At 39.9% G+C, this 26120-nt stretch overlaps 1 protein-coding gene across 4 annotated transcripts in view; it reads left to right on the top strand.

Annotated features, from left to right (window-relative positions):
* Positions 1 to 26120, top strand: part of ADAMTS12 (ADAM metallopeptidase with thrombospondin type 1 motif 12) — a 145905-nt gene that overhangs the window by 59468 nt on the left and 60317 nt on the right. For all 4 annotated transcript variants that reach the window (XR_005255241.1, XM_038124209.1, XM_038124210.1 and 1 more), the window contains 6 exons: positions 15308 to 15504; positions 17420 to 17503; positions 19157 to 19281; positions 20442 to 20591; positions 23117 to 23260; positions 23938 to 24082. Coding sequence is in view for 3 of the 4 variants with exons in the window: in XM_038124209.1 (XP_037980137.1) it covers positions 15308 to 15504; positions 17420 to 17503; positions 19157 to 19281; positions 20442 to 20591; positions 23117 to 23260; positions 23938 to 24082 (845 nt within the window). In the remaining variant the exon portion in view is untranslated. The remainder of the gene's footprint in view (positions 1 to 15307; positions 15505 to 17419; positions 17504 to 19156; positions 19282 to 20441; positions 20592 to 23116; positions 23261 to 23937; positions 24083 to 26120) is intronic.

The raw sequence follows: 26120 nt of genomic DNA, 5'->3' as shown, positions 1-26120 counted from the left end.
TGATCCATTGACACAGTAGTATTGGCAGAAATGTTCAGCCTTCAGTCTGGTTAGGGCCAGATTTCTCAGTCATACTAAGCTCCCTGTGAACCTTCTACTAAGAAATTACAATTACCTTATTACTTCTGGGCAGATCACAGATTTCCAGTTCTTCTCAGAAGTGCTAGACTCGTTCTGTGGGGCCGATGAACTGATATGGGCTCAGTGTCCAGAATTAGTTTCTCTGGAATTGCATATCCTTGATGAGCCTTCTGTTGTAGATGACTCACTTTAAACAGGTGTCTGAGTTAAGTTTTTCCGTGTGAAATACTATGCCCTTGCTGCTTGCCCACTCCTTGCTTGTGGCTTTGTTCTCTACTCTTTGTGTCCCTGAACTTGGATCCATTTTGTGTGCTTGGGGAGACACCTTTGGAGCAATTGTACTTCAAAGGCATTCATAATATTCCTCTAAGCATAGGTTTTAGCTTTATGGTCAGCTTTATGGGAATGAGAGGAACTGCATAACTTGGGAGGTTATTTTTTCTATCCGCTACTACTTCAGTTGACTTGTAAGCTCCCTCCTTTTTAGGGATAAGTGGGGCCCCATTTGCATTTATCCCACACCATGCACAATTGCTTCAGCTGCACAGATATCCTGCATGCCTGTGGTATTTATGCACTGTCCTGAAATAAACTGGATGTAAATAACAGGCTGGAGAGATGCTTTCACTATAAGGTCGTATAGATTACACACATTTTTTCCTAATAAATGGAATTATCCCAAAGAATCCATCTTTATGCAAAAAAAAAAAAAAGGTGGACAGAAGATTGCTGTGTTAAAAAGGTATAGAAAATGTTTCTAGATGCTGCCCTTAAATACTGCACTTGTTTGAAGATTTTGTGGAACTGTTTTCTTGCCTGTCCAGGTTTCTCTGTGAAAGATCATAGGAGAAAATACTGATTTTTTTCCTCCCACAATCTCATTTAGACTTACCACTTCTCTTGTAAATATTCTAAACTTACTTCTAAACCTGAACTTCAGCAATCAGCATGTAATATGTCTTAGCTGAAAAAAATAGGTATTGCTGTGCTCTTTAAACAGCAGTGATGAGGTCTTTGTACACATAAATTAGACTCCTACAGAAATTCTCTTCTAAACTGTTCTTATCAATGTCAAGAAACACTGTCCCAAAAATAATGTTTGTGCAAAATAAAAAGTCCAAAGCCTTTATGTCCTTTATTAATCTTTCTTGTAAAAAATGTCTTGGTCTAATATTTTGCTCTTCTGCAGAACAGCTTTTGAGTTGAAGCTACAGAGAGAGAGATTTTTCTATTTCAAAAACTTTTAAAACATAGTTCAAACACAATGTCAGCCTGTCTCCCATTCTGCCAAAGTTGAAATGAGCAGCAAGTTTCTTGCCTGCCCAGACTTTAAAACCAGCTGAATCAAGATCCTTCCTCTCTGATTTGCGCTGTTGTTGGTTGAGCCCCCAGTCTGGGTTCCCTTCAGCTCTGTGGAGGTTTTGGATTTGAATCAAACTCTTCTTTCAAATACTGTGGTTTCAACAAGGGATCATTCCTGTTGTTTTCTTTATGATTTGCCTGAAATTATTTTCCGGATGTTCTCCAGCTGAAATACTCACTGAATCGCTCTCTGGTTTGTGACATTTTCTTTTCAGCATCCCAGCTTCATTGCCCCTGGTGAGGTGCTTCTGTCGGTCAGGTCTTCCTCAGAGTAACTGGAAGATGATGAGAGAGTTGAAATTTCATCTGTCAGGGAGGTCACAGCAAAGAAGGGCAGTAAAAGAATGGAGTTTCCTGCAAAGCCTGGACTGGTAACATTGATAGGCAGCTGAGAGTTGTCCAAGCAGAGATAACCTTTATATTGGGGAATTAAGTACTAAACAACCTCTTCCTCACCTTAGGGTTGTAACTTGGTTTTGTTCATCATTATCTGTTTTTTGGATATTTTTCTCTCCTTAAGCTATAATTAATCATACTGTTTTATGGTGAGTGTGAACTGGATGTTTCTTCCAAGCAAATCTGCATTTTTCCCTCTTTTTGGTCTGATGCATTTACATACCTTTATCATCTTTGGGCTTCTGGTGAGAATAGGAGTCAGGGAAATTTTGCAAGCAAAAACTGAAATTGTCATTAAAAACCAACAAAAACACAGGCTCAATCTGTTGGCAGGGCTTTGTTTAATTCTCTTTCCACAGGAGTAAAAATTTCAAAGTTCAAACCCAGTTCTCAGCAAGCATTTTCAAACTCCTTGGCATTTAAGTGTGGAAGCCCCAGTTGCTCCTGTCTGTGAAGGATTTTGTCATAGTTTTCTGTAAGTAGTGAACACAGGGAATTAGTTAATTAAAGCTGGTGTTACTGGTGAACCTCCAGTCTGTGCATGACAGAAATGCAAATAAATTAATGGGCTTATGACATCCAACAGGTTATAGTGGCTCTGATAATCAGTCTCTAATAGGAAACTGGAATCAAAAGAAAAAGTCACACTCAAAACTCTGGCTGAAACTGGAAACATCCTTTAGCCCTGCAGTGGTATTCTCAAAGAGCTGAGTGGGACACAGCTCATCTGAAGGTGGTGTTACCCCAGCAGGGTAGCTCATGTAAGCTGGTGGCAGGAGTTATTAACCTCTCACCTCAGAGATGCTGTTGGCTGCCTCCCTGAGAAGATGTGATTTATGCTGTTCTTCCCCTTGCTCCTCCTAGGAGTTCACAGGTGCCTCTGTCAGCTCTCCCCAGCTGCAGGACAGTCTGTCCCTGCTCTGCTGCTTCAATGTCTGTTGTCGGTGTACTGGTGCCTCTTCAGTGGCTCAGTCAGACAAATGAAATCTTGTGTGCCAGCCTGGAACAGGAGATCCTCAACAGTCATCTCTCCAAATCTTGTGAAGCTGGAAAATGTTGTTATCAGGACTTGTTTCTAAGGGTAGAAGGTGTTAACAGCAGTGTGTGTCTAAAGTTTTCAAGATATCATATTAGCATAATTAATTTTGGTGACTGACCAACCCCTTCCCTTCTTCAGGGGGGGAGTTCTCATCTGCAAGAGCTGTGCTTTAAGTGCTGATGTTTGTAGCAGAGGCACAGCAGGGTTGGGGCTGAGCCTGAGCCTTTGAAGGCTGTATTGCTTAGTAACATCATCTGATATACAAGACATTTGGCCTCAGCCAGGGACAAGGAGGCCCCTCAAAATGCTAGCATGTGCTTTTTTCTTTGAGCACACTGGTGCGATTGGTATTTTAAATGCAGTGGAGAAATGGAATGGAAAAAACAACAGCTGGTCCAGAGAAAAGGCCAAATGAACTCTCTTGTGTAAGCCCAGGAATAAGAAGGTTATATCATAAACAGTATTAGTTATATCATATCAAACCTTGAAAGAATATAATTTTGTTTCAATATTAATTCCAGATTGCCTTTCTCTTTTTTTTCTTAGTAATCTAAACCAAAACTAAACTAATTAAAAATCATTTTTTAACTGCTACTTCAAAGACTATTCTGTTCATCTATCTATAACTGTTTCTCTCTCATATCATATTACAGACATAATTATACATTAATTTAGTTGGGGTACTTTACAACTTGAACTGTGGTTGGAACATTTAATACTGAGACATCAAGTTTCAGGAATTATGGGTGAACTATAGTAGGTACTTTGGTACAGGGAATGTTTATTTCATGAGGTGCTTTCTTGAGAACATATGCTGCTGTCTGCAGCATACCTGGAGCATGGAGGTCTTCAGATAGGTGCAAGAGGATTGAGAGATGGAGAAAATGGAGCACAGAATTTCACTAAGTTGATATTTGTCAGTCAGTGCTATACCCTTCCCCATCTTCCCTTCAAATTTCGTCTCATGTGAGGGTGCCAAGAGGACTGAACGGCCTACAGTATTTTATGGAAATGTGTATTTATTTTGCACATTTCTAAGGATGGCTGATCAGGCAAGGAATAGGATCCAGGCATTCTCTCCAGCCTTCACCCTTGTTTATACAAAATGGCTCATGTTTGTCTTGCTCCTCACAGTCCTCTCATATTGAAAATAAGTCATGATACCTTTAAATGATATCTGGAAAAAGTGCTGTTTGCTTCATAATTTCAGAAAAAGCAAGGGGAAAAAGGTAGTTGAAATTTAAGTCCTGTGAATGTAACATTATGAGTCAAACCTAAGGGCTTGTGCAGTCCATCAGAACAACTAATTAGTTCTGTTATAAAACAAATGGCATTACCTCTTTGTTTGTTCTGTTAGTTCAAATAAATGATTTCTGAATATTGCTATCAATTGGCATATTTAGACTGATTTGTAATTTTTAAGGTTTTTATATAGTAAAACTCAGTGATAGTAGGTGAAGTGGTTAGAGATGCTTCTCTTTTAGGCTTGGGTCTTGCTACAGAAATTGCTTTGGTACTGCCCTGTTTCTAAGATCCTGAGGTGAGAGCAGGACAGTGACAGAGACAGGCTCGACGGGGTGAAGCAGATGAAGCTGTCATCAGATGTGTTTGCCAGACAGTGTTGGATTACCCTTCACATTAGAAGTGCAGGTCTGCTTTATTTGCTCTCTAATCACACTTTGTGGTCCAATACGTGGTTTGCACGCCCTCCTCAGCATGGAGGTTGCTGTTTCTTCTGGATCTGCAGGACTTTCTGAGCTTGCAGTTAGCTACCAGCTTACTGCTTTGCCCGAAGAAAACAGAGGGGAGAACTGAGCATCCTGTGTGTAGAGAGGGTTGCAGTGAGGGTGCAGAAGCTGCTAAGGGTGAGGGCTGCAGGGAGCCCAGCTAAGATGGCTCTGGCAATATGGGAGTCTCAGAAAAGGCTATTTTTCCTTGATTCTCACATGGAACTGGCACCATGACCTGAATTCTATTGTGTTTCAGCCTGTCTGCTAGGCCATGTCCAGGGTGCTGCAACAGGTTCTTTTTTGTCCCATATGAACTTAGCCTTAGTGAGTTAATGAGCACATACAGTTTGTAGAATGGGATAATTGGAGAAATCCTGAGAATGTCAATAACACATACAATAGCTGATGTAAATACCAGATCTCATCTTCCCTTCACTAAAAGCCAAGGACACCTGTTTTTCCCATGAGTTTCAGAGCATTTGTAAAACACTTATTACTGTCTTGCTTTCTAGCTTTTAGAATCACTCTCAAGTCCTTTTAGTGCACACTACCTATTAACTGTGAAAAAATATTTTTGAGAAAACAAATGTGAAAAGGAATGTGTTTATACCAATAAGCTAAATAAAATGTTGAAATTCAGCACTAAAATAAAATCTGGCAATTTGTAAAGGGACCCTAATGGACCTTCTGTTCAGCTACTTGAATGATTGAAATAGTTTTGTTTAAAAGTTATGGGGAGTACTGCAAATGCTTCATATTTGGTTTCAGAGTACATTTCTTCCACCTCTTTGTCCCTCTGTGTGTTTTGCTAACAAATTGTATGATATATTTTCTTTCATGTACCATAGGTGCTTCTACAGCTGACATAGAGAATACCTTCTGGCTAGTTCTGAAAAAAGCAGGGATCTGTCTTACTACTTAATAGACTTTAGATAAGATGTTGGAAAAAGGAGGAAGTTTAATCTAGATTATTTTTTTAACATTCTCCTACCCTTTTGTGTGATAAGTCAGAATTTCAAGGCACCTAACTGACAATTTTTAACCTATTGATTGTAAGACCAGGAAATTCTCATTACCAGTGCTCAGTGAAATAACCACATGTATATTTTGCCATATTTTGTTAATTTATGTAAGAAAATGCATCCTCATACATACATAAATATTTAGTAACTGAAGTCAGATTATTTCTTATCAGTCAAATCTGCAAGTACAAAGATAAACTTCTATCTGGAACCATTTTTTAAAGAAAAAAAAATTATGCTCAGACTTAAAATGTTATATTTATATCTAGGGCTTCATAACTGGACTACCATGTTACAACTGGAGAACTGTCCCAAATCCATGTGTTTTAATCCAAATTCTTGACTTACTTTTACATCTGAAGGGGTTACAGTAGATAAATCTGTCTTCTTGAAATCTGCCCAATGTTTTTGTGGTGGCAATTCCAAAAAGTAATGGGGTAATAGTGGGGATAGTTTCAACTAGGCTGCCCAATTCCTTTGCATGTGCATGTTCAGTAACCTCTCTGTTAACATCTGGAAACAGATTGTTTGAAATGTGTCACAGTCAAAGCAGTACTTTTTGAAGGCTAAATTAGAAACTTTTATTTCTTATAAATGTGAGCGTATTTGAGTAACTGAATGATAAAATACCCAGAAAATACTAAACCAATACCAGAATGTGTAGCAAAAACCTGACATTGTAAACATATAAAATAGCTGCAAAATCAGGCAGTCTATAAGGTGAGCATAAAGAGATCATCTTTAATAACTTCGCCTGAGGAATTTTATTTAAAAGATGCCTGTGGTAGTCTCTACAATATGTATTTTGGTTCACCATGTAACTTTTTCTATGTAAGGTAAGTGGTGAGCTGGCATTTGTTTTTATTGTGGAATACTGTGGATATTCATGTTCACCACTATTCCCACACAATGAGATCATGTTTGTGCTAATCACTGAAATACTCCAGTATTCTTTGGCACGGCAGCCAAGTAGCATACAGCACTCTTTGTGCGTACATTTTCTCGGTCTCTTGCTCAGAGTGGCTGGATCCTGACTGCTGAGAGGAGTGGCTGGGCTGTGCCTCTGCCATGAACATTCACACTGTCAGAGCAGGTCTGACTGGCACAGCAATCTGCTTGGTGGATTTGACTCTTAGAGCTGTTTGGTGATTCCTGGAGGATGAGCTGAACAGCACTTTCCAAGCTTTCTTTGACTCAGAATGAGTCTGAGCACAGTGGAGGTCTCAGGGCAGAGAGTGCTGACATCCAAAAGAGACTTGGTCTTAAAATGGTCTGAGAGATTCAGATGTCTGGACTCCTGAGGGTCACAGCTGAGCTGGAACTTTGCTGAGTATTCAGTGAGGTGTATTGTTTGGTGTTTTGGGAAAGGAAGAGGTGCACTTAGGGAAAGAGGTGCAGAAGAATGCTGTAAGATCAGGACAAGGAGCAGTTCAGTAGTGGGATGACATGAAATAGCTTTAGTTCATCAGCTGTGCCTTTCACACATAGTTTCTAATCAAAGTGCTGAGATTCAGCTTTTGTGAGGGTGAAGCTGTGAGCTGGAGCAGTGTCTCAGAGTGCAGGGAGGTTGCATCCTCTTCCGGGACCACTCAGCAGCCTGGGTAATCACGGGAGTGGTAGCATCTCCCAGCTGTGCTGTGATGCCTGTGTGTGTTTGCCTCTGACTTCCTTCCTATCCCTCCTGGAGAGGAGGCAGGAGCAGCTGGTCCCAGCTGGCTCTGTACTCATCATTTGCAAGCACAGAGAGATGCAAGTGGCTGATTCTGCTTTATTAACTTGAAGGGAAATGATGAGCCAGTGAGGTTCCTGTGGTGCACGGATTGGATCTTGGGGGCCTAGAGGAGGCCCTTAAACCCACTTAAATTTGGGATTCTGCATGGGGTAGCATAAGCAGGCAAAACAGTGCTGGGCATATGTTAAGATCTGATTCGTGAGAGATGCTTCTGCCTGAATGAAGGTGCAAACAAGACTATATGCTGAAGTTAACAAGGTGGATCTTATTTAACAATGAATGTGAGGTAGAGAAATAGAGGGAAGTAGAAGGGATGAAGGAGGATGAGATCAAGCAGAAGACAGTCAGCACCTATGGATCGAGCACCATCCCACTGGTCCTTCCTCACCTGGTGTCCTGGAGTACCACTTGCATACAGCCCAAGTTCCAGAGAGCCACAGGATGGTCGCAGATGGTGTTCCCACAACTTGGGGTGATAGATGGATGAGCAGGTGTTTCCTTTTCCACCATTTGTCACAGGAGGAATTTTTGTCCGGATGTGTTAACCACGATGTGCTAACCAGATCCTGCCGCAATAGCACCTTCCTGTTGCAAATTCCTCCCTTCTGTGCTTAACTCAAGTGCTCACTGGGTGATTTATCTTACGGCAAGTTCTATCTGTGGCCTTGACAGTGTTTGAAACAGGCATCTGTGCTCCTTAAGCCCTTTAAACATACTGGTTTTGGCATGATGCGCATATTACAGGGATCATTTTGCAAAGGGTGTCTGGGTGGAGGAAGACCTTCCTCGGTTGTTGCAAGGCTGAAAAAGCCAATACGGCCCCTTGGTGGTATGGAGCAGCAGTCTGTCCTCTCCAGGGAGGGGCAGTGACATACTGAGGTCTTTGCAGAGGGCTATTCTTAGATTCTGTGAGCTAAACAAGAAAGCACGTGTGAGCAGAAGCCTCTTGTTTTTCTGCGTGGGGAAACCCAAGTGCTCCCCTTCAGTTCTGCATCAGTCTATCCCTGGTAAAATCTCAGGAAACCCTGTCTGAGGATGGACCAGTGTGGAAGAAAGCACATTACAGTCCAGAGCAGAGAATTATGCTGTCATACCTGTCTCCTTTGCTACTCTTCAGATTCTGGTTCCATTGGGAACAGAACAAAATGATTCTTCATATCAGGATTTGATTGTTAATCAGTACTGTTGGGACTTTGGTACCTGATAAAAGCAGAGCTGCCAATTTCTGAAGTAAAAGGAAATGCACCAGTTTACTTAGAATCCATGAATCAAATGTGATTATTCTCAGTTACTCTTTCATGAGGAGATGGCTGCTAATGTTTATTTGGCTTAGATTCAGTTGGTCTTGTGAACTTCCCTATGTGAGTATGAATGCTATAAGAGGCCCAAGTTGCTTTTGTGCAAGAGGAATGACTCCCCAGTCCCTGTGGCACAGCACCCAGCCTGCTGCTGTACTCACAAACTTATTAAAGCTAGTAAGTGGAGGCCCCTTTGAGCTGCCTCTAGTCCCTTTAGAGGCTGGTTGCAGTCTTCACAGCTTGAAAACCACATTCTCTCTTGTCCAAGGCACTTGTAAAGAGCAAACTTTGCATGTAAACCATTCACAGTGCTCAAATCCTTGGAATTACAATCTTCAGTAGTTCTTTCTTGTCCTTTGCTTCTTCCAGCATAATTGTTGGGGTTTTTTTCCTGGCACCTTTCCTTGCCTTGGTGCTCTGTCCACCATTCCTACTGTCTTGCCAGCTCTTGGAGCTTGGCATTAGGGCAGCCTGCAATGAGTGCCTTTGTGAGAATCACTTAAGTGACTTTAAAGAACTAATGCGCTCTCTGGGGACCTGTGCTGCCACTTTCTGAATCTAGCTGGTTCATAACTCTCTTCCTGTCCACGAAGCCTACATAAAACATGTACCCTTTGAACATTTCAGCACGCACTTTCCCCACTGATTCCATAGTGCCAGCACAAACTTACATGCAGCATACAAGCTAAGGAAATAGAGTCACAGAATCGTTTAGGTTGGAAGAGACCTCTAAGATCATTGAGTCCAACTGTTATTCCAACACTGCCAAGCCCACCAGTAAACCCTGTCCCTAAGTGCTACATCTACATGTTTTTAAATACCTCTGGGAATTCTGACTCCACCTCTGTCCTGGGCATCTTCCAGTGCTTGGCGTGCTTTTTGGAGAACTTGTCCCTAATACACAACCTGAACTTCTGCTGGCTCAGCTTGAGGCCATTTCCTGTATCTTGTCCCTAGTTACCTGGGAGAAGAGACCGCCTCCCACCTGGCTACACCCTCCTGTCAGGGAGTTGTAAAGAGTGATGAGATCCCCCCTAAGCCTGCTTTTCTCCAGGATAAACACCCTCAGCTCCCTCAGCTGTTCCTTATCTGATTTCTGCTCCAGACCCTTCTCCAGCCCCATTGCCCTTCTCTGGACATTCTCCAGCGTGTCCACATCTTTGTTGTAATGAATAAGACATTGTAGTTTTTTACCCTTGTTCTTGGTCCTGACTGCAGCTGGTTGGTGACCCCTGATTTCCAGCATGTAATCAGTTTGGGTTTTTTTCATTATTATATGAATTAAATTTATGGAACATAATTTTTTTGGAACGAAAATGTGGAACAGAAATTCTTGGTGTCTGATTCAAGAGCTTCTGGATACTATTTGGAAAACCAAACTGAAAATCAGATTGACACTGACAATGCAGACAACTACTTTAAGATGTCACTCTAAGGTTTTTTTGCATAGATTTTGTGTGAATGAATTTTTAGAGAGACCTAAAAAGAGAAAGATTAATAATAAAGCCCATATGTTTTAATTCTTATTTTCATCATAATGGTACCCCAAAACTGCATTTCTCTATAATTTTTAGGTTAGCAGTTCTTAAGGGATTTGGTAAGAGACATTATTACATAGACATAATTCATTGGGAATTCACAATCTGCAAATTTGTTTCACAGTGTGGGTATTCTGTTCCAGATGATACTTGTTTTTCTTTAAATTTTAATAAAGTTGTGCTGCAAGTTAAATTGTATTCAGATGCCATTTTACCAAGAGCTAGATTAATTCATAGAAATGTTACCTTATCTTCTAATCCATTTCATTAATATTTTCACCAAAATAAGAGGCCCTAGACACTGAAGTTGCCAAATGAATGAACATGGAAAGTTTAAATTGCATGGAGTAATGTACTCCTAGGAAAACATCTGACACAGCTATAATTTTTAATTGTCCCTTATTGCCTTGGGTTTAATTCCTGGGTAAAAAAATAAGAACATTCAGGCAGAAGGACAATCACTGATGCAAAACATTGGCAACTTCAGGCATATGTCTCCCACAACATTGTTCTCTGTGTACCTCCTGTTGCCCAGTGCATCTATCATTCCATCTTTACTGAATGGTAACGAGCAGCAGACACTCAGCAGCAGTATCTGATTAAGTGCATCAGTCAAGACAGGTCCAATTTCAGCTTCATTCTACTTCAGAGTGGTGTGACTTCACTGTTTGATATGCCATGCTTTTGACAGCAGGAATGTCAAAGTTAAACAAACCTTGCTGAGTTGTAAGCTTGCTTTCTCTGTGCTTGTTTTTGCTGGGACCTGGGGGTTGTCATCATGTGTTTGTACGTGATTAAGTAGTTGTAGTAGTTTCCTGTGTGAACACTTCTTCACACTCAAGAAAGCATTTGTGTGACTTAGCTTGGCCTGTTTTAGAAATGCTTATGAAAACACCTGGTTTGGTTATCTGTTCAGTTTTACATTCACACGCTCGCTTCCATTTTTACAACAGTTTTCCCATTATGGCATGTGAGTCCTTATTCTCACATTGTCATAATCCAGACTTAGTTTTGTCTGTTTATAAGCATATCCTGTGTGTAGAAAACTACCTTGTTTATTTCAGGAGGGGAGCAGGGGAAGAGGATTGCTCACTGCATTTGATTTGTAAGCAATTAATAAGTTCTCACAGTAGACCAGCTATGAAAGTTGCTCACTTTCTTTTGAATGAGAGAAAGTATGGTTTGTATAGTGACTGTGTTTCAACACAGTTTGTTGACCTCTTGAAAAACTCACCCCTAAAGGGTATCATTTTTTTAATGCTTAAACTAAAGGCATGCCTTAGAACAAAGTGAAGGGTTTTGGAAGAGTCATAATGCAGGAAGTTATGAACAGTGTGGAATTTATTCGTCTAGCATCATTCACACCTCCTGTCTGGGGCTGTAGTATTTTGACTGTGAACAGTATAGAGTGGCAAAAATGACAGAGCTCTTGCGCAATGAGAAGGGAGCTGAGAGTAGAAAGTGAAGACACAAATCAATGCTACTATATTTTGTGTGACAGTCTTCACTTGTGGAGTTCTCCTCCACCACTCAGTCATTCTCCTCTTCTGGGAACTTCCAGACATTTTCACCTTGCTTCTGCAAAGCCCTGTGTACCTCCAAAGATGTTGAAGGCTGTCTATGTGTAGTTAGAACCTGGAGGTCCCCCTGTGTTGAACTGTATGCTGCATTCTTCTTGAGCAGCACCAGCAGGAAACAAAAGCAGGAAAAAGCCTGTTTTGTGGAAATCTCAGATAATGCTTTTAAGTGAGGTGAGTCATGTTTGCTCTTTTAGGGAGTTAGGAGCGATAGAAGGCAAGCAGAAGTTAACTGCTTAACAATCAAGTTCATTTTGAATGGATGAGTTGTTCTAAGTGAAGAAGAGCTGATGAGGGTTTTTTTTAAGTGAGATCATCTATAGTTAAGGATTAGAAAGCTCTTTTTAAAAAGGACTGGCAAAGAATGCTGTTACCTGATGAAAAATTAAATTGATTTGCTAGAGGATAGAGCTTTTCTTTCATACACACAAACCATGCAGCTTTAAGCTGTCCTGAAGAAGTTTGTGCAATTCTGTTTTTGTTCTTATATGGTTGAATCTTACAGATAACTTAGAATCTTTCCTAGTAGCTGAAAGTTAAGGGCCTTTTATGTTGTTGTTCGTCAAGCAGGATTTGTAGGGTAGTTTCAAGGGACGTTTTTATTTTCACTAAAAACAATTTGGAATTTGATCTTAAAACCCAACCATTTTGCTGAAGTTTATCAGCCATTTCTATTTAGAAGCTGATGAAATATTGTCATCTACACCATTTCTTCTGATTATGCAGTTGAATGTCTGGATATCACATATCCATGTTGGGGCATGGTATGTTACTTGTTGGGCTGAATCAGTTTTTCTAATGAAAGCTTCCTATTTGCAAAATTATCTCCCACAACCACTATAAACTTCTGAATATTGCTGCTTGAATTTCATGTGGTTTGTTACCTGAATCTCTTACCAACCTTGTTTTTGTTTAGTCTTAGACTGTCCTGGCTATACTCTCATCAGTACATTCCTTTTCTGTTCCTAAGGACTCTAGCACTATTCCTGTCTGTGTTATACCTCTTATTCAGAAATCCATGGAAACCCTGAGGGTAGGAGTACCCCCTTTCTCTCTTCTCTTTCTTGTGGAATGAGCTGTGCTCAGCAGCTATGATGGAAAAGAGGCTTTCCTCAGGCATCACTGTTCCTAGTCTCAGGCCATTCCTTACTTCTTGGATAGTCCTGAACTGGTGGGCTCTCAGTCAAGACTTCCATGCCTGTGATTTCTCAGTAAATCTGAAATCACTTGTAACACTTTATTCATTGAAAGTAAAAGCAAGGTAAGGTTATTTAACTTCACAGTTGGATGGTTAAAATAGGCAGTCAAAATTTGGAGAGGCATAAAGGCAGAAGTAGAACTGTACTTTGTAGCTGCCTGTATTTTAGTGTGGCTCAAGAGGTAATCCTCTCTGCTTTGTCTAACTAAAAAAGCTGCCAGGAGACTTCACACAATGGGGATCCAGTCCTTGGGTGTCACCTGTCCAGGTGACGTACCCTGCACAGGAGGTTGTCCATCACTGAGGAGAGTTCTTTCTGCAGAATCCTCTGGCTATCTGGCATTTATTTTCACATCTTCTGAGATTTTCATACTATACAGAGCCTCATGCTTAACCAGGACTCCAAACTTCCCTGAGTGTTGTTCACCACTGCAGTCTCTATGACTTTGAACATTTTTACCTACAGAGCTATCAGCTGCCCAGACAATTAGCAATACTTTTTGCTAGCTGTAAATAGAAAACCTGACAGCTGGCCTGAGGTTTTATTTGGCCATAAACAAAGCACTTAACTGGCAATCTGAACAGAGTTTTTTGTTCAGATAGCTGTGAGGAAGGTTTTTCTCAGCACAAAACCCTTAAAAATGTAGATAATGAGAACTGTGCTTCATAGAAATAAGAATGCTGAAAACTGTGCAAATGTGCAAGGGAGGTTAATGAATACCAGCTCATAAATAGCCCCTCATTGAGGAGACGATTGCTGTGACTGAAGAAGGATTGAGGGAGACAGCTGGAGTGGTGCTGCAGTGTGGGTTAGTGGGGTTAGGGTACAGGTTATAGCAGTGATAGCTCATTGCTGTTGTGTACAGGACACTAGTGCGCGGTGGCTCAGTTCTAAATGTGGTCGGTGTTATTTTGTTTATTAATGTGGCATATTTCAATTGAACACATTATGTGTTATCAGGATTGAGGCATCTTTCAGATTTACGTCAGAGAACAGATTTCTGAAAAAGTGAATACATAAATCAGGATACATACCATCTTTTACACCAAGAGATATTCACATCCGGTGGTGCCTCATTTTGTTAGGTACACAGGATGCCGTGATTGTTCTGTCTGCGCTTGGGTCTAAAGGGCAAACAGCTTATTCATGACAAAGGTGTAGCTGGTGTGAAGGGACCCAGCTGCCAGGTCATCTGTTCTTCAAGGGCAGAGTGTATGGGTAACTGCTCCTCAGCACTGTGAACTGGACATGGAGGTAATGTTGGATAACTGTCCCCTGCCGCACAGCTATGGAGGTGATGCTGGAAAGGCTATAAGCACCTGGAGCTGCATTTCTAGCCTGTGTATGTGCACCATCTGGAATTAGAACATCATCTTTCATGGGTGAGATGACAAGGGACTACTGCAATACATGTAACAGAAACAAGTGCTCCTGATCCTTTGTAGGACTCAGGAAATCCCACCAGTGCAGAAGCATTTCTCAGGGGCATGGGTTGGAAAAATGCTAGCAGTTGCTGTAAAACTGGCATCTCATTTGTTTTTTAGGCCCTGCAATTCCCTGGTCTGCTGTTATTTCCCTGGTAACATTAGGGCTGCTGGTGTTTCCCTGGTAACATGGACAGCTGGCATTCAAAGCTAGAGTGAGTGGAGAGGTATTGGCCCCACTGAACACAGTGCAAGGTTGCCAGCAGCCCTACAGAGCAGAGACTTCTTCCTGAAAAGCATTAGATGCACAGATCCCAAAATTACAGTGGAAGCAGTAAGTGTCTGTCCTGTCATCAGGCAGAATGGCAGCAGGTGAGGATCCCGTGGCTGCCCTGCTGGTATCTAGATGACACCTGCTGGTCAAGTGTCCCCACTTGCCAAGGATGTTCTCCATGCACAGAACAAGGCATTCTTGGATGTGCCAAGAATGTATTGGACTTAACATGCCATCCTGATGGGAAAATGAGCTGCCTGTGAAGAAAGCATATCCCTTATCTTAAACTATCAGCTGGTGTCAGTGGGGAGATTAGAGCCAAACCACAAGAGAGAAACTCCTTGAAAAGGGCTTCCCCAATTCATTTTGTTTTAGCTTGGCTCTGTCCCACAATGTTAAATGCCTTGCGTTTGAGTGGAGTGACTTTTGGGTGCGTGTTTAATCTGTCTCAGGAAATTCAGAACCTCCCCGGACAGCGTCCTTAGCAGTCTGGTGTCACTTTGGAGTTGCCTCTGCAGTGGGTCAGGTGGGTGGCAGCCAGAAGAGTCACTTCCAGCTAATATCATCCTCTAAGTGTTACAGCCATACAATTCAAGCTTGAAAATACAAGACATCATTGCTTTTTACTCTTCCAGATACCTATAGCTTTTTCAAACAGCAGCAGCATCGGAGGGAGAGATGGGAACAAAATCACCCAGCTGCCAGGAAGGTTTCTCGGCGCTCTGTCAGCAAGGAGCGATGGGTGGAGACACTTGTGGTGGCAGACAGCAAAATGGTTGAATATCATGGAAGTGACCATGTGGAGTCATATATCCTCACTATAATGAATATGGTATGTACAGTGTTTTGGGGTTTGTGGATAGGCGAATGAAATAAATCTGAATTTTATTATGCTGCTGATCTTCTAACAAGTCTGCAGTGTTGCTCATGGAGAAAAATGTAGTATCATTAATATATATGAATTGAAACTCTGCATTTTAAAATATTTTTTACCATGTATTTTGTATAGACACAATTTTTCTCTGGATTTATGCGAGATAAGTCTCATAGCTGTAAAAGTCTCACTAGATAAGTCTCACTAGCTTTCTTGCTACTGAAATTCTCTGTCTCCCTTGGAACCTGTTGCTCAGTGGTGATTTCAGATTTTTGGCTATGGCAGAGAGGAATTTGTTTTAAGCATATAAATTCTTTCACATATTTGTGGATGAGAAAGGCACACAGAATCCTGCTGGAAATTGTAGTAGCTTTGCAAAAGCTAAAATACCACTTTAGCTTTTTTTAACCAGCTTCTTACTGTTTTGGTTACAAATCCAAACAGCAATATATGGGCTTTTATGAAGCAAGTTAACTGTCCCAGTTGAAGCCAATACAACTGTTTTTCCAGGTAGGCATCCTTCTTGGAGTACAAAGTTCGCATTGGAATAAGGAAAAGTTGAACTTCAAATGCTTTCCTGTGTGGCAAGTTTCAGAATTGAAGTTTTCCTGGGAAAAGCCATAGCATCTGCCCATAGATATGACTTCTGTTATTAATACCTGTTATCAATACTATGTGTATCATGGTAGATATTGAGCTTGAGAGTACATTGAGGATGTGTTCTGTCTGGTTATCATGGAAATGCACAATAATTGTGGAGGTAATCAGAGTGTAATTCTAGCCATGGTGACTGATCTGTCCTGTGAATTTATACAGTATGTTCCCAGCTGTGCCCCAAGCAGTGCCCCAACTTGCTGCTGAGGCAATGAGCCTGAATAAACAGGTACAAAGGTTGTTTGAGCACGTGAGGCTTTGTCCACACAGGGAAAAATGCTTGGAATAAAACCCAGTCATTATCAGGTTCAGGAACAAACAAGACTCGACAGTCTGACCTTAGATATTAGGGTTATTTAAAATGTTTCAATTTTCAGTAGAGTACCTTGAAAAAGATCCATATCCAAATCAGACCTCTGTAAACACAATTTCTACTTCATTTTGGTATTTCTCCTTTAGTGGTCTTCTCCATAACAGTTTTGACCCAAAGGCAATCCATTTTGTTCATTCGTATTTCCTGTGATAGATGGCATAGGTCACTCATATAGATAGGTATAGATACGTTGTGATTATCTTCTGCTCTGATTCCTTTTCTGCCTGCCTAATTCAACATTTTAATGATGTTTAAACCAATTGGGTCACATTTTTGCAGAGTTCAGTTCTTGTTCTTTTTCATGTGGAGTCTTTATTGAATGGAGTTGTTATCTTTGCTTTTATACTTATTGTCCTCTCCTGTACTCTGAAAACACAAGAGTAGCCATTATTCAACTGATTTCTCTTTGCCTAGTACTGACTAAATTTGCTTTTTTTTTATTACAGAATCCTGTTTGTTTAAAATGGGACAATTTGATATGCTGGTTTATTTGCACCCTGAGTGGACCTCTGCATCAGTGTTTTATGACTGTAGATGTTGTGTTCCTTTCTGCTAGTATTTTTTATGAACTCAGAAATTTTTGAATCTTTTTTGTCTTGTTTGGGCTTTTGCTCTTTAGCTTAGTAATGTTTGCCAAAGGCTGTATCATCATTTATTAGGCAGATTTAGCCTTTGCAATAGTTGTAATATTTATTTGATTTCAGTAAATTTTAAATGATTTGAGAATTTAAAAAGCAAAACAATCCCCAGATCAACAGTATGCTAGAAGTAAATGTATTTTCTCTCTGAAGTTGTGTTCTGCTATAGAGGAATCAGTTAATCTCATTTTTCCTGGCTCTGGCACAGGTCACAGGGTTGTTCCATGATCCAAGCATTGGCAATGCAATTCACATTGTGCTGGTCCGGCTCATCCTCTTTGAGGAGGTGGAGGTAAGGTTTTTATTTACCTCAAAATATCACTTACAAAACTTCTGGGTTCAATGCATTGAGCTGTAATTTTATTTGCTTAAATTAATGTTTTAAATTTACTCTGTTAAAACCTGCAACATGTCTGTTTTAGGAGAAGTGCTGCCCTGGATAGCAAAGTATTTTAGCTGATGGCTTCAGGTATTTCTGCATAAAATTGCATAGGAAACTGTAATTAAAACAGGCAGGTTAAGAATGGGGAAATGGAATCTTCCAAGTGTCAGAAGAACATGGGATGCCAAAGAAGACTAGATAAGAAACGGAAACTACACATCAACATTCAGGATTTAATTACCTAGCATTGCCTAAAATGTATTATGAAGTATAGTGCCATGGTATTTGCAGATCTCTGAAGAGGTAAATCTCTTAATGTGCAGTTCAAACACATATTTTTCTTTTTAAATCTCTTTTGAAACAAAGGACATTTAAACGAGGACAAAGTAGATGTTAATTGCTGTTACTAGCTGTATATTGATAATTTCCAATGTGTCTGTCTCACAAATGTGTTACTATGTGCTTTAATACATGCTGATTGTCATGATTTTATGGTTATTTTTTAAATGCAATGCACGATATAGCTAGCTCTGACCAGAGGTACACCTTAAAGGGATTTTCTCAGTGGCTTAGAATTTATACCCACATTCCAGATGGTCCCAGTGCTATTGAAGGCAGTAAACCAAACTTCATGGCTATGTCTTAAGAAATATTTATTGGGATAGAGTCTGTCCTTATAGCTCTCAGCGTAAGTGGGACAAAAACTTGAGGTTGTACCTAAACAGGACAATCAAGACCTGACATCCACATGACCTCCAGTTAACTGTATTTGTGAAACTTCTGTGGCTGTTTGGATAAAAAATGTGGATTCATGTTGAGGGATGGCAATGTTGGAAACAACAGTGTTAAATACCTTTCAAAATTTTTTTTTAGGTTCCCCAGAGATTACTGTCTGGTAAAGTTAATCTCATACTTTGATGCTTGTTAAAAACAAAGCAAACTGAGACAAGATAAAGTGAATGTCTAAGACAAGAAATTATAAAATTTAATTTTGGATTAATTTATTTTGCATAGTTTTTTGGGTTTTTTTTTAAGGTTTTCAGTAATTTGCATGTAAACTGTATAATAATAAGTTGAGGAAGAAACATTTATGACTGCATTGTTTCTCTTTGGAATTGAAAAATATTGTGAAATGAATACTCTGTTAGAAGCATAATTATTGTCTGAATATGACAGTGTTCACATAACACTGAGTGACAAAAGTCCCACAATAAGTAATCTTCACCTTCTCTTCAGAGGAAAATTTGATTTCAAGAGAATATAAAATGTTTGAAAGTTTCAGTTCAGTGTTGGATCTTATGAAGCTCATTTATCAAAATGTATGTAGAGTTCTGCATTCTGTAATTTTTTCCTTTAGCTGCACCAATTACAGAAATGTCAGCATATTAACCTAATATTCAATGTTAGATGAATAGGTGTCATTGCTCCTAATGATTGCTCTAACTTTAGGCAAAAGCATAATCAATTACATTTAGATTACCCATTTTCACAGCTGACTTCACTGAAGTGTTACTGCAGTGCAGTGTGGTCTTTACAGTAACATATTCCTTCATCTCCCATTAGCAAGGCTTGAAGATAGTGCACCATGCTGATAAGACATTAGCCAGCTTCTGCAAGTGGCAGAAGAGTGTCAATCCCAAGAGTGATGTCAACCCCACCCACCATGATGTGGCTGTCCTTCTTACCAGGTATGACAGCAGTGACTGGCTGTTATTCAGTTGCATTTCTTAGGTGTTGATATTTCCTTTATAGGCTCAGGCCATCACTTAGTTCATCCTGCCCAGAGCTCAGAAATGTGGTTGAAACATTGATGACACTACATGTGCATACGGGTTAGAGATGCATCTTAGTCACAAAATAGAGATTTGTGGGTCCTGAGAGGTAAGCAATTTCCACAGCTCAGGTAATTTCCCCCCCTTGATTCCATCTCATTTTGTGCTCTGTTCTGCTTTGGGACAATATACCAAAACAAGGTAGCATGTAGATGAACAACTCCTGAAGAAATGTGCAAGTGCAGCTCAGAAAGGAGGAGTATTATGCAAACAGGGTGCCCTTCATTTTTAAGCTTTAAAGTATATGGTTTTTAAATACCTCCATTTTAAGGAGACACAAAATAATTTTCAATGCCCAAGCAAGGGAGGAACAGAAAACTTGAAAGTGAGGTTGTCTGAGGTCATGCAGGGACTTTATGTCATAGCATGAAATGGGATTTCTGCAGGTCTGTAAAAATTGGTATAGAAAAGATTGATTCTATGGTCTAAAAAAACCCAGCCCTGGGCTAAAGTCTGTCAGGCAAAAAAACCCAACCTAAAATACCCCTCAAGTGGCTCAGTAAAAAAGATTCACAGAATCGTTAGGTTGGAAGAGACCTCCAAGATCATCAAGTGCACCCTTTGACCATTCCCCACCTTCTCAACCTTTCCTCGGTCAAAAATCTTAAAATAAGAATGTGAGACAAAGTCTCACAATGATGTGAGATTTCACTGTCCAAATATAAAGCACTCAGACAGTTCACTTGAATGAAGCTGAGCTATGGTGACTTTTGTAAACTGTGCTTTAAAATGCTGTCCGACATGGAGGTTCTAAAACTTTGGCTTATGGGAGTTGACAATAAGTGTATGTATCCAGGTACCACAGCCACATAAATGCTGGCTACAAATTATAGCAGTATAATATAGTAGTAGAACAAATGCGTGTTGTTCCATGCATATTTGTAAAAGACTTACCACTATGATTTACTCAAAATGAAGATTAACACATTATAAGATGGAAGCTTGCTACCCATGTTAGTGACACTCCACAGCTGGTTTTAAGCTCTTTAAATGGCGCATCTCCTTTGTGATTCTAGAAAGGACATTTGTGCTGGCATGAACCGTCCCTGTGAAACCTTAGGCTTGTCTCACCTGTCAGGCATGTGTCAGCCTCACAGGAGCTGCAACATCAATGAGGACTCTGGCCTCCCCTTGGCTTTCACTATTGCTCATGAACTTGGACACAGGTACAGTTGACAGGGGAGGGGGAACCTGTATTAACATTTGCATGTTAATACTCAAATTGTGAGGCAGAAACAAAACAAAAAGTGAGTTAATGTCTCTATTATTAAAATCAAAACTTATTTCAAAGCAAAAAAAAGTATTCTTAAGCCTTTGATGTGTGTTTCACGTATACAGCTATTCAGTACACCAGAATGAAATAACGTCACTCAATCATGCTAATTTTTCCAAACATACGCTAGATTTCTGTATAATTGCTTTAGATAATCTCCAGGTCAATCCAAAACATTTACAGAAAACAAACCTGTCTCACTATGTCAAGGTGTTTCTGTAATGCAGATTAGCTAGAAAACATTTTAAACTCGTATAGTGAAACTCATATAGAAAAACATACATTAATCTTATTGTATATTTAATATTTATCCCTTTTTTTAATGAACCAGTAAAGTCTTTTTAGGGCATTTCTTAGTAAATCGTATTTTCTGTCTAATAATGCTGTTGTGGGTACACTTAGACCAAGATAAATAAAGTTCCTGGATATTTTGTTTTATATATGGTTTTGTTTTTTTTTAATGATTAGGTATTTCTGTTTGAACTAAATTTCTCAGAATTTTAGATTTTTGGAGGTGTTTTGGTTGGTTAGATGGTTTATTAACTCACTTGAAAAAACCCTGATTTTTGAAACTGTTTTGTCACAGCTGTTTTCCTCAAGGCAGAGCATTATCTCATGGATACTCTGGTTTTACTGTAATGCCTGCACTTTTTTAACTGGACTCTGTTGCTTGGCTAAGTTACATGTCCATTGCTTTGTCTGCAATCACATTAATTTCACTGTGCATCAGCCACAGGATGGATTGAGGAGCAGGATAGAGTCTCTGTTTCCTCATAGGATGTAATTGTGATGATGATGATGATGGTGGTGGCAGTGACCCTGTTGACCATTAATTGGCCACTATTTATGCAACCTTTCCACTGTCAGAAAGGAAATAGTATAAATAAATAACGCTGAAGTCACTCCAATTGGGTCTGCATGCTGTGGGTTTAAGTCACTTGGTCCCCATAGCCTGTTGCTGGCAGGGAACTGTTTTCATTCACACGAATGATCTGAGGAGACTTCTTCCCCACAGTCTGATCCATCTGTGACCTTCTCCTTGTCTAGCCTGGCTGGCTGGTGACTCTGTGTCCTTTGGAGGCTGTGGGCCCTGTACTGCTGTGCTTGCCCTTGCAGGAGTGGTGCAGGGCCTTTCCTTAAGAACTGTCTCCATAAGGAATGTTGAATACTCTAGGGTTTGTTGTCACCTTGTTGACTTTAAGCCAGGCTAGTGTGCACACGTTGAGAAGTTCAGGTATAGACAAGTTTGTAAGAACAGATGAACAAAAAAATAAGAAGACAGACCTGCTCCTATACCTTAGATGAATGCTGAAAGTCAGCTCTTCCCCATACTGTCTCTTTAGATGTTTGCAGCCTTAGGATTCAACAGACCCTGTTTGTGGAAAAGAGCCTGTCAGAAAGGGGAGATCCTTGCATTTATGCTTCTGACTCATTACTGGAATTGATTCTGACTGAAATTAGCTCTGCTTTCAGAACTTTTGAGTCATGATCTGATTACGTTTTTGAGAAACGTAGTCTTAAGTATTTTGAACACACTTTATCTGCTTCGTGACTGAATCATGACCTGAGTAAGCTCTCACTGCTTTCAGGACTTACACACCTCCAGATGTTAACAATTTAGGTGTCAACATCTTCATATATCAGTATCTATGTATGTTATTATTTCTATTATGAGATAATCCTCACTCTGAGGTGATGAAGAGGCATGTGTGTTTACTCAGTTGAATACCATCCAGTCTTTTGTGTTTATGACTTCTGCAAGCTGTTGAATAAAAAAATTTCTCAGCAAGTCAGAGATGCTGGAGAGAACCTGCTGTGGAGATCTGTTTGCATAGATTAAGAAAATTAAATGGGATGAAGGAATAGAGGTTGGAGGAAAGTTCACTGAACATTCAATAATTTTGTAAGCAGTATCTCTGGTGCAGTCTATCAAAAGCTTTAAAATGAAAAAAGCAGTAGAGATATAATTATGAGAGAGTCTAAGACAAAATGTAACAAGGCCTCATCTTAGTTAAAGTGGCGCAAGTTTGGGTTCAAGAGTTAGGGAGCTGTCTTAGCTGTAACAGCTGTAACCTAACTTTTAGGTTTAAACATTGACTTCTGCCCCAACTGTGCACTAGTGTTTGGACTCCCTTGAAAGTACAGAAGTACAGTCTGTGACAGTGTGTTCTTTATTTTGTGCAAGGCAATATTGTTGTGCATAACAGACATGTTTGAAAGCCTGTGGGGGTGTAGATTTTTCATAGATTTTGGGTCATATGTTCTGTGTGTATATTTTCTTGTAGCAAACAGATAACTACAGCTCTGCAGGGGAGGAAGCAACGTAACTGTCTTTTTAAGCATGAAGTGGAACCTGTAGGTAGGTGTTGTGGTACAGCCAGTCAGATGGAATTATTAGATGCTGTTTTTTACCTCCAGTTTTGGAATCCAGCATGATGGAAAGGAGAACGACTGTGAGCCTGCTGGAAAGCGCCCGTATATTATGTCTCGACAGTTGCAGTATGATCCTACTCCCCTCACCTGGTCCCAGTGCAGCAAGGAGTACATCACACGGTTCCTAGAGTGAGTGGTCAGGTTGTAGCATTTGCCTAAATTGAGCACAACTGTGCTGGAGTTCAAAGTACATATTGTATTATTGTACTGATTATTATAAGGGGTTTTAGTGTGCTTGAGTTAATTTCCATGGGGGACATAGCACTGTCCTGTTGCTTACTTATTTGGGCAAAGCTTGGTATGGTCTTGTAGTCTGGAAGTGAACTCAAGTCTTGTCATATTGGCTCGGGTTTGGTGCAACCTGCAGCTTTTTGCAGTTACCAGGAAGAAAGAAGCCTTTCCATCCAAGGCACTGACAGAACTTCATAGACTGCCTTTGGCCACAGTGCCAAGTGTTTGGCTTCAGTGACTTGTTCAAATCTGTTCTATTCTTTTTAAGACCAGAAATGTGGTATAACTTTAACCAGAGACTGTGGGGTTCTCTGAAGCCACTCTGCAAACTATACTGAGCTCATGGTATTTCCTCTTCAACAAACTGTATTTTGTCATTTTAAAACCATGTGTTGCTAGATAAGGTAACTACTTTGTTTGCAGCATTTCAACCTAACTTGGCTGGAATCTGGAAGGATTATTTATATGGGCCATAATCAAGATTACCCCTAAGAAATAGATACTAAAAGTCTGTATAGAAACATAAAAAAACTATAGTGGTAGGGAGTTTTTAATGTGGCGTTTTTGTCTTTTAGTCGTGGGTGGGGATTCTGTCTGGATGACATCCCCCAAAAAGAAGTTCCAAAGTCCCCAATCATTGCTCCTGGAGTGATTTATGATGTGCACCACCAATGCCAGCTTCAGTATGGTTCCAATGCTACGTTCTGTGAAGATGTGGATGTAAGTGCTGAATGTTTTTCTTCATTCTCCTAGTAAGAATTCAATGTTCTTGAGCAGCATGAAAGTGTATTCAGTGCACTTCATTTACAAATGCAGTGTGTTTAGAATCTCCTAGGCTAGATGTGCAGTGCAGGCATTGCCTAACACACTTAATTCTGCATATTCTGGAGGCAAATTGTTATGCTGTTTGTCTTGTATTTCACAAAGTCTTTGCTGGTTCTCAGCCATTTCTGTGGTTAAGTGCCTCTCCTTCTGCAGTGGAGTCATTTCGGTTTTAAACTTGTAATACTAATTCATAGGTAAATTATTAATGCAACTTAGGTCTAATTTTAAAATATTCTTCAACCTTGTGGCTTTCAATTGGTCAAATCATTCTGGGAACAAATCTTCCAGTTCCAAGAAGAGTTTTCTGAAGAAATAAGGATTGTGTTCTCTTCTCATACATCCTGATTTTTCATACTCTTTATGATCTAACAAACAAAAGAATATTTCAGTCCCTGAAATTCCCCATTTATTTTGAAAAATCAGTATTTTTGCATGGAACATTAGATATTTATGCAGAAGTGTATAATTCATAGAGTACCCCGAGGTCTTTCTCACAGCATAGCAAAACAGTATTGTGAGGAGATGCAAGGGAACAGTGTAGTCACAGCAACCCTCACAAGATTGTGGAGCCCTGCAGAGTAACAGATTGTGTTAGCTAAAGTACAGTGGTATGGTATTTTACTAGAATAGTGGTAGCTAGAATGTTCAGAGGTCTTTGAGTCTTTACAGCATTGTTGAGGTTATCGTGGGTGTTGGATCTTCAAAGAGAAAAGAGGGGCTGTTGGTTGTAGTGAAGTTGTTTTTTGCATGAGTGCATCAGTCTCGAAGGCAAGGAGTTCAGAGTATTAAAGTCCGTGCTAAAATCTTTCTGCCCAAAGTCTCAATGTTCTGAGCAAAAACAGCAGCAGCAGCAGTTCCCACACCTTTTTTCTTCTTCTTCCTTCTTCTTTCTCACCCCAATACAAGGAATTTTATTCATAAATCATCCAATCAGCTAAAAGCACAATTCTGAAACATTTTTCTTACACCAATCTGAGTTTAATTCTAATGTGCAAAAGTAGTATCAGTTCTTACCCAAAATCTACGTACATAATTTTATCTGTTTACCCAAATGGTACTATCTGTTTTCTTACCCAAAATCTACATATATAATTTTATCTATGTATGTGAGTAGTTCTGCCTATTCTATCTAGAAATGCAATCAGTGTTCTGCTAGTTTTTTGTTATGCCTGGGCCTAAGTTAAACTGGGCTTTAGGGCCTTTTACTAGCTAACACAGTCTCTTAAGGCACTTGAAATATATTTCTACTTACTTAAAATTAAAACTTACACTTCTGTTTTGTGTCTGTGTGGCTTAATATATTTCAGCTTCTCTAGAGGTTCTAATTCAAACCCTACATTTCTTTTTTTCTCGGAGGGACTCAGAGAGGCTTCTATTTCATGCCCTCCAACACAGCATATTTATACATAGAATAGCTCAGCAGCAAAATTTCCAAGTGCTAGCCTAGATAAGTGATCACTAATTTTCCTGTGTTTTGAGCAGCAATGTTCAGTAAATGCTGGAGACAGCACCCAGCCTACTGGCCCTGTTAAATGCAGATGTGTTTTGGCTGTTGGCAGTGCTGGTATGAACACAGCTCTGGACTGGGTGCTGCTGATGTTGACTGTTTATTCCATTCAGATAATTGTGTGTATCTCCAACTAGCCTTCTCTTAGAGAAATTATTTCTGATTAATATTTTCAACCTTAATAGATAACATGATTACCAGTGTTGAACTACAACTGCTGAATCTGAAGAAGGTATTGAAAGATTGCTTTCATTACCTGCTGTTACAGTTTCCTTAGATACTATAATTTGTCTGTTGGTACAGATAGAAAATTAGGATGTAATTTTGCAGTACTGGCTCAGTCTGTCTCTCCTTGAATTTGAACCTAATAGGCCTTTACATTCACATCTCCTGATTAACCAATTTTGCAGCTAGACATATGTCAGA

This window comes from Motacilla alba, chromosome Z (assembly GCF_015832195.1).
Source record: "Motacilla alba alba isolate MOTALB_02 chromosome Z, Motacilla_alba_V1.0_pri, whole genome shotgun sequence".
Lineage (NCBI taxonomy): Eukaryota > Metazoa > Chordata > Aves > Passeriformes > Motacillidae > Motacilla > Motacilla alba.
Note: the sequence above shows the minus strand (reverse complement) of the source record. Positions and strands in the feature narration are given on the sequence as shown.